Here is a 9,035-nt window from a genome sequence, read left to right as displayed (position 1 = left end):
GTTACATAAAACGTGTGGGTTTTTTTCATATCAGTAAACATGTAGGATATTTAGAATTCTAATAAAATGCGAACGTGAGAAAGAGGCATTATGGCTTCTCTGCAGCACAGAGCTAATCACACAGATTCCTTTTTTTGAACTTGCAATGTCAAAAACCCAAGCATTCAAGATCTCTTCAGAGAACTATCTGCAAAGTGTTTTTAGCAGGAACTACCTTCCCCATTCTTCAGGTTTTGTATATTACACAAAGAATCAGTGACAAATTCTGCAAGTAACCAAAATAACATTCCTTGAAATAAATCTGTTTCTCTCCTGCTATCCCCTTCAGAATATTCAGATTTATACTGATTTGTGTAACACAGAAAATCCTTCAGTATTATTCCATTTTCCAAAGTACATTAACAGTCCTCTGATAAGAAGCTCAAGGTCACCATACAAGTCAATTTTGGGTTGTTGGTTTGGTTTTTTGGGGTTTTTTTTGCTGCTGTGTTGCCCAGTTATAGAACCTTACTGGTGGAGAATATGGCAAAGTAGTGATCACGTGCTCTGCATTCTTGATATTTTCCACTGCTTAGTTCATCATAATAAAGTTAGATTTGCAATGAGCTTAAAAGAAAAAAAAAAAAGTGTTCAGTACATTACTCTGATTTATCTGTTTGCATGTGGATTTCTGCATGATGTAAATAATTAGGATTTTAAGGTCTGGACAGATGTTTTTGTTTTAGGATAGGAGTGTATTATACAGACTACTTCCCTTCCTATCCTTTTCTTACTGCAGTGCTGGTCCTCAAAGAGCAGTATTTGTCCCCAAATTCCTCACTACTACTCAAAGATTCTTGATTAAAGGAAAATTGCTAAACACAGGCCCCTAAAAGGGAAGTTATCTGTGAAAACATCTGGCAGGCATTCCTATTTTTAGCAATTCTCCTCCTAAACATTATTTGCAGATTGTAACAAATACAAAAGGAAGCGAGTATGCAATGAATAAATATGACTTACTTACCTATAAACTCAGTGACAGGATCATGTTCACCTTCTGTTTTAATAGTACCTGCAATACTTTCATTCTCCAAGATTGGAAGAAAAAGCTGTACAAAGTCTGAGGTATATGGAGGAGCAATCACATCCAGCACCTGAAACAGCAGACAAAAACGGATTATTCTTCCAGTTAGAGGGGTAGTAGCAACAATATTTAATTCACAATACTAGTCTTGAAAGCATACAAGTAGTTGCACTTAAGACCTCTTGTTCTCCATACAAGTAATTATGTATTCTTGTGGTACTCTACACAGTACCTTAATACTTTCAGAAGTCAGGAGTCAGTAGGACTAAGTCACATCCTAGTGAATACTGATATTACATATATTGCTCAAAATCTGATCTCGTATCTTAAAATATTTTTGAATCTGAGGCAAGGTGGTTTAATATCCAAACATATACAACTGATATGAAAGTATTTCTATATGTTAGTAAACACAATTTTTGCTGCTGACCTCTGTAACAAAATATCTGATGAGAGAGATATCTGTATCTAGCTTCTCCAGGCATTTGCGGATATAGCTGACAACAGGCAGGACGTATCCTCGACTGAGTAAGTGCACCATTCTATCCAAGAGAGTCTTCTTCAATTCCAGCTGATGGCAGGGGTCAGAGGGATGGAGGGGGAGGAGAAGAAACCAACAGATTAGAACTTCCTCTCAAAAGCGTGCAATTTTTATTGCTCATTCTTATTGATTCAGTATCTGCTATGTTACTTTTTAACCATGACCATATTTCTGAATTAAACTCTTAAAACTCCTGTAACAGCAAAAGCTGTTATCTTGAATAAGCATAACTAATACGAGGGAAGACAAATACTGAATCCTTTGAGAATCACCTGCTCCATTACATCAAGCTGTGAATGTTCTGTTTCGAAGAGCTTGACAAGAAGTTGTAGAACTTGGGGATGAAGCAGCTGATGGCATGTACTGATCTGCAAACAAGACAAGAAAGTTAGATCCTCAGAACTTCAATTTAAAAAACAACGCACCAGTCTTTATTAGACAAGTTTACATTGGTGTTCAGTGCCAGACATAAATTCTTCTAGAAAAGTATTCCACCATTTCTTACTTTGATGCCTAAGTTTTCCTAGTGTAAATAATGCTGAGATGACAAAACCAAATAATTAACTCTGAATAGAAACAGATTCATTTCTGTGTATTTACTGACTTACGGCAAACAATAGGCATCCAGTGAACTTCCAGTTACAAGCATCAAAAGTGTTTTTACTCTCCAGCAAGATTTTATATATGCTTTTACCTCATCCAGTAATGCCAGATGAACCGGAGTGTGATCAGTCTGCAGCTGGAAGTACCGTGGTTCTGACACTGTCCAATCCACCCACTTTAATACACCCATTGCCACCACTGGAAACCTGCAGAAGAAGAGATCACTTTAGCACAGGAGCATCAAAAAAAAAAAACCAAACACCACCAAAACCAACCAACCAACACCAACAACACACAAAAACTCCAAACAACCCCAAAACAAAACAAAAAACTCTCAGTAAATTTAAAAAAAAAAAAAAATCTTTCAATATATTCTAATAGTTGCTAGTGTCAGTTTAAGTTACAGAATTACTAAAGCTCAAAAAAAGTTTTGTTTGAAAAGTTGCCAGCACATAAGGGGAAGAAAAAAAAAAAAAAAAAAAAAAAGAGATAGGCCAGGAAAATTCCTTCTACAAAGACACTCCCCTCCTCAGCACAAAATGCAAAAAAATGGCAACAAAATTCACGTACACTCCAAGTTTGTTCCAGCTTATTCAATGTGTGCTATTTCACACTTTTAAGAGGAGAAGAAAGGACACATCTATTGCTAGGAAAGCTTTATTAGGAAGACAAAGTAATCTGTCATCTTTTTCCAGTGGCAGAGAAAATCATATTCTGTGACACAAGAAGTACAAATTGTCAGTGAAAGCCAGAATCCATGTCCTCATGAAAGAGATTCCAAAAAGTCAGATGTACAATTTTGAAAGCTGCTTTCAGACCACATCTTCACGTATCCTACAATGAGGATGTTCTCACAGAGTAGCCCACAAAGGCATTTCCCTTTAGCAGTACTGCCTCTCCTAAATAATATTACTCCTTCCAACAAATGAAGCTTGGGACCAGTCTCTCTGCTCACCTGATGCACTGATAAAGAGTGCTCAGTTCTGCAACCAGCTCTGATGCTCCTTTGTTCTCATTGCAACACAGATTGTGAACAGTTTCAATGGCTTTTGAAGTTGACTTGAGTTCATCCTTGTTTATGCTGACTCTCTTGTTCTGAAAAATTGCAAAGTTGGAATGCAAGAGTCATGAATATACAGGATGTCTGTGGTTATTTAAGGAAAGGAATTGTAACCTGCGATAAGCCTAAGACTACATGATGTTTCTCAAAATTTAGACTCAAATGCAAGTTTCAGAAGAACTAAGTATCAATGAGCTGAAGTACAAGGATTTTGCTTCATTCAATTCCCTAAGAATTACTTTATCCACTTCATAGAATTAAATTCCTCTTCCTCTGAAGCAGCACATACCATTCTAATAGCAGAGAACTGCTACTGATAACCTTTGGGGGGAGGTGGGAGAAGAGAGCAAAAATACTCAGTGCACTCAAGACTTTTATAGTACTATTTGATCATCAGGGATCTTCAGGATCTACATTTTTTAGTCATTTCAGCTGAAGCCAGAAACATTTCATATTAAAATAAGTAAATCAAGCTAAATACATTATTTTAAACTGAGTAACTTCATGACCATATATTTTCTTCAGCACAGTCAGGCCACTGTAGGTAAAAATAACGTTATTCACAGAACTGAACATTACCTTCTTCCACATCTCTACTACACTAGCCGCATATGCCAGTATGTGAATATACTTATGTTTGTGGTCCTGGTTGATCTTAGCACCCGGCTTAAACAATGACTGCATGAAGAGGTCCAGAAAGGCAGGTACTCGAATCTGTGAAGAAAATGAACAGTTTATTAGAGCCTGAGAATTATGAGAGGTGACTAAAAATATAATTTTTGCATCTGATATACCTTGCATAGAATGAGATATAACACATTCCCCCTTGGGAGTAGGCTAGATAGTTTTCTGAAGAGACCCAAACTTTTGACACAGGGCGGGGAGGGAGTGGTGCAGGGGGAGGGAAACAGAGTTGCAGACTACAATGCTGAAGTATTTAAATGCCACCATTTGTTACCAGAACCCATGTTAGAATGAGGCAGTGAGAAATCTGAAATGTGCCATTTAGGCCTGCTTATAACAAATTGCAAAACTGGGTGGGTTTTTTTATTATTTTTTATTAAAAGAAGTTAATTAACTCCTTGACATCTTTATCTCCTCTTGAGAAGTCCTCTAATTAATTTAATTATATGTAAAAAGACAACTTGGAATGATTAAAATAAATAAATAAATAAATAATCAATCCACAAGCTAACGCAAAATAGAATACAAGTAGTAGTTTCACATTTAGACATTACTTAAAATTATAGAGCATGAGTCTGAATGCTTTTATTTTGTGTTGATACAACACTTAGCACAACAAGACCTCATATTTCTGAGTGCTACTGTAATAGAAGTAAGTTTCAGAGGTTATAAAAAGGTAACTACTAACCAGTTCTACTGGAGGTGGGTCCATGCTTGTAAACATTTTGAACAAGACAGTGATATCTGCTGGATTCAGAGCTCCTTTGGACAACATCGCACCAAGAGCCTGACACGCTCGAGGATAGGAGGCTGCAGTACCCAACGCTAAAGTGATCTGACTAGCATCATGGCCTCTAGATGAAGAGCAAACATACATAGCAACTTACTTTTTTAATTCAGACATTTTAGTTTTAGCCTCACTGAGTCAACAGGGCACATTACATGGAGTGTAATGCCTTAGGGCAGAATCCCTTATCCTGGATAATTATAGAAATAGGCCTGTACTTCCCTTGCTTGTTTCTAAACTGTTCATAGAATAATAATAAAAATACATATTTTTTAATAGACAGAAACTCCAATTCTTTGCTCTTCTTATTTCAGGTCTCCCAGTACAGGACATTGAACTTTGTTGTTGTTCTACAAGTTAAAGCTTGCTACAAGAACTGCTCTGTTGCAGCTAAGGATTCTCCTTTTGCTGGTAAGAGGTAATCAAGAATGATGAAAAGACAGCAGATTACAAATTCCAGTGACTTACATTTCACTAATAATATAAGTCCCACTTACTTCTCATGAGCATAACGCTGAACCTCCTGAGCAATCCGTCTGACAGCTGACCCTCCTTGCTCTTCTTGAGCTAATATGGACATCATAGATTGAGCAAAAAGGTAAGTGTGTTCTCCATGGCACACCATCTTCTGTGAAAGCGCACATCAAAAATCTTACCAGTCAACAAGAAACATGCAAGTATGCTTCTGTGATTACATTGCTGTAATAGCAAAGATTTCACTGAAATCTACTAATCAAAAGAAAAAAACCCAAAACACAAACAACTACACAAGAAAACCAAAAACCCAAGAGCCAAGAAGAAAGTACAGAAAAGCATGGTATCACTGTGCATTGATACCGTGCAAGAAGAAACGACTAAATTGAGAACTTCATTTCTTAAATGCCAAAATTGAGAGGAAATTCTATCCTACTTTCACTCAGGACTTTCTCTGCAGTATTTAAAAAGCAAGAGAAGTACAAAGCTATCCAAAAGTCATTATCCTATTTCACAACACAGAACATATGCTGGGTCGATTCAGATAGCAACTTTCACACTGACATGGATGATAAAATAATTATTTTGCCAGGGGACTGACTGGACTGATCTTTGGATCTTGCATTAAATGTGAAAGACAACAGTTCTACCTTCACCTTTTTACAATCCATTTAATAAATACAAGATGTGGCACATAAGCAACCCAAGGAATTCTTGGTCACAGAATGATCAAAAAGCATAAATTTCTATTTTTTAACTCAGATATACCTTCTCTTCATAAGATTTTGTAAGACTTGATAAGATGTCAAGATTCTCTACGATCCTGCGATGATTTGTATATTCTAACTGGAAAGGAAAACACTATTTTCTTTCCACATAAAAAGGAAAACAACTTACAGCAAACTCAGGGAGGTTTTTTTCAAGATTTTCTTCTCCTCCATCTAAAATTGTTGCCAGAGATGTACGCAGGACTCTGGAAAACACTTCTAGTTGCTGACATGCTGTTGAAACACTGGTTATTTCCCCTTGATACCCAGCATCAGATATAAGCTGTAAAAACAAAAACATTGCAGAAAACTTGTATTATTTACATTTATATTTCAGATATCCTAACAAGTCTAGAAGAACACACAGAATGTAAGATTTACATCTGCATACACTTACTGGAATTCACATTCATTTTTTAGACTACAGAAAAGGAAACCAATAAAGATGTAGCAAAAAGAAAGTAAACCGTAATGATATAAGAATACTTCAGAGCACACCAAGATATATCATAACATTCTTTCCGTATCACAGAAATATACAAAACTGACTGAAATGTTCCACTGCACCAGAAATCCAGAATTTTCAAATACAGATCAAAGAAAAAAAAAAAACCAACAAAACAAACAACAACCAAAAACCCACAACAAAACAAAACAAAACCCAACAAAAAACTCAAAAAGCAATACTTCAAACTGGGAAACTACACTCACTACTTGCAACCTGTAACATAGTTACTCCCACCAATATGTACGCGTACTGTTCTGACGTTTGAATAAGCAGTATTATGCAGGAATACATAAAAGATACAGGAAGACCACAGCCAATATTTGATGCCAGAACAATTAGCCTTTTATGGATATTCTCCTTTATTAGACTTGAATATACTACCTTCACAGTAAAATTAAGCATTAAACAGTCGGGATGGGCTTCTGCCAACTTGTAAAAGAGATCTCTCCACGTAGTATGTGCTATCATTTGCTCAAGCCAGGCTGGAGTCTGAAAAGATCAGAGCAATAGAGAGAAATGTAAGAATATCTAGTTGTCAAGATCATTAAAAGTAATCCTTTTCCCCCTCAGGAGTCCTGTGAGTCATTATACAGGACTTTATGACGAAGGAGGATGCAGTCAAAGTTTCTAAGTTCTTTAAGCCTCTGAGGACTCCAGTGAAATACAGTTAGTTTTCTGAAACCAGTTGTTTCTTAACAAAAGAGCTTTGAAGATACAGTTTCCCCTCCCCCACCATCTACTACTCCATCAGATGAAGGCGTCTATGTAGGATCCACTCATGTAAAGATAGCAACATGGATTCCATGCATACCTCTCCTTCCTCTGTAAAGATGGAATCTGCCTTCCGAGGGTCAAAATGCTTGATAAGTAAGCTCTTTAAATGGTTTTCTACAGTCTCCTGAACTTGCACTGGCTCAACACCTGTATAGAAGGAACAAAAAACTTGGCAGATGCAATCCAATCAAACATAGCAGCAACATCTTAAATTTTTCAACAAGAACAGAAACTACTCAGAAATTTATCGACACACAGAAGATGAGAGGAGAGCCATCAGTTCTACTATCAAGCCACACTGATACAGACAGATTTAGAGATTCTCAATCTTTTTTCCTAAATGCAGACTGTTTAGGATCACAGGCAGGTTACACTAGTCCTTTTCCTCTTGCTCTCTTCATCAGTCACGCAAACAGCAATGCCAGTCATCTCACAAGACTGTTACGATACCAAAATGCATATATCTTAAACACAAAAAGGATTACCAGGATTGGTGCATAAACCCAACTTACTACAGACTAAAGTCCATCCTTTTAATATATTGGCTATCAGTAGCTTTGATAGTATACTACAAAACAATACACGAAGTAGTAATAAGTAGTTCTACGTTTCTGAGATCAGAGTATAATACTTCTGATAAAGTTTACACTATCTAAGGGACAAAGATACCACAAGTTAATGCTGCACATGTCTTGCAAGGGGCTGCCAAAGAATTAATAAGCAGACTGGTAATACAGAATTCTTGTCTCAGAAAATACATGCATCCATATGACAGCCTTCCATCTAACCACTGATCCACTGAAAGGGAATAGTAACTAGTAATAAGGCAATTTTTTTTTTCAATATTAATTATATAATACTATTACAAAATATTGAATATTGCTAATACCATCTATGTAACAGTACCCTTGCCCTTTTGCATGAAAACAAAAAGAAACTATAGTTTATGCAGTTGCTTCAACCATATTACCCTTTATAATACAGTTTGTGGGCATTTCAAAATGTTCATCAACAGATCACCTATTCTCTGAGCAGAATAAACGTATTATTATAAAGAATTCAGTCACATACAAATACAGGATGACAACTTGGACAAACTATAGACCCAAATTATACTGTATCGTTTATCGTACCTGTTTGAATGAGCCACTCTGCCAGCAAATTTACAGTTTGTGCCACTGCAGTGTAGTTTTCAGAGAGGAGCTGGATAACATTCTCTGGAGAACCTCCTGCTTGGAAATACCTGATGAAAGGATTGGAAAAGAACTATTTGAAAGTTATATTAAAAAACCAAAGCCAACTGAACTCTAAATAAAGGGAAAACAATAGCATCATTTATCTGTTTTCACACACACTTCCATACAAATCGATAACACTGCATCTATAACACATAACATGCACCATAACACAGATAAAGTTACACTCACCTCTTTAAGGTGTTAAATATAGACGGCTCCATTATATAGTCTGGGGTTGAAAATTTCTTCAGGCATTCTTGCTGGACTTCAGCATCATCTTCTCCCTCTCCATCTTCATCGTCTTGCTATTGCAAACAGAGTCAAGTCAGCCAGCTCTCGTCCCGTTTCCCCCCGGTACTCCCGTATTTGGGCTATTTTTGCCCACAGAAACTCACACACCGTAGTTTACCACAGCAAGCCACCTGCTCCCCACACAAACACGACTTCTTAACAGAGAAGGCGCAAAAGCAAGCACCGCCTTGAGGTGCGTTTCCTCCTTGTTAATCCCCCCAAACCCCAGGCCCCCCACAGGGAAG

At 36.9% G+C, this 9,035-nt stretch overlaps 1 protein-coding gene across 1 annotated transcript; it reads right to left on the bottom strand.

Annotated features, from left to right (window-relative positions):
* Positions 1 to 309: 309 nt before the first annotated feature.
* Positions 310 to 8,804, bottom strand: NELFCD (negative elongation factor complex member C/D; the record flags this gene model as incomplete). The annotated part of the gene is made up of 14 exons (XM_009588206.1): positions 310 to 606; positions 1,004 to 1,133; positions 1,494 to 1,634; positions 1,877 to 1,972; positions 2,299 to 2,413; positions 3,163 to 3,302; positions 3,847 to 3,981; positions 4,640 to 4,805; positions 5,236 to 5,366; positions 6,110 to 6,262; positions 6,869 to 6,976; positions 7,299 to 7,408; positions 8,395 to 8,504; positions 8,689 to 8,804. Coding segments are annotated over 14 exons (1,686 nt in total), but the record flags the coding sequence as incomplete, so codon positions are not given.
* Between the last annotated feature and the right edge of the window lie 231 nt (positions 8,805 to 9,035).

Source organism: Fulmarus glacialis, unplaced genomic scaffold, assembly GCF_000690835.1.
Source record: "Fulmarus glacialis isolate BGI_N327 unplaced genomic scaffold, ASM69083v1 scaffold4582, whole genome shotgun sequence".
NCBI lineage: Eukaryota > Metazoa > Chordata > Aves > Procellariiformes > Procellariidae > Fulmarus > Fulmarus glacialis.
Note: the sequence above shows the minus strand (reverse complement) of the source record. Positions and strands in the feature narration are given on the sequence as shown.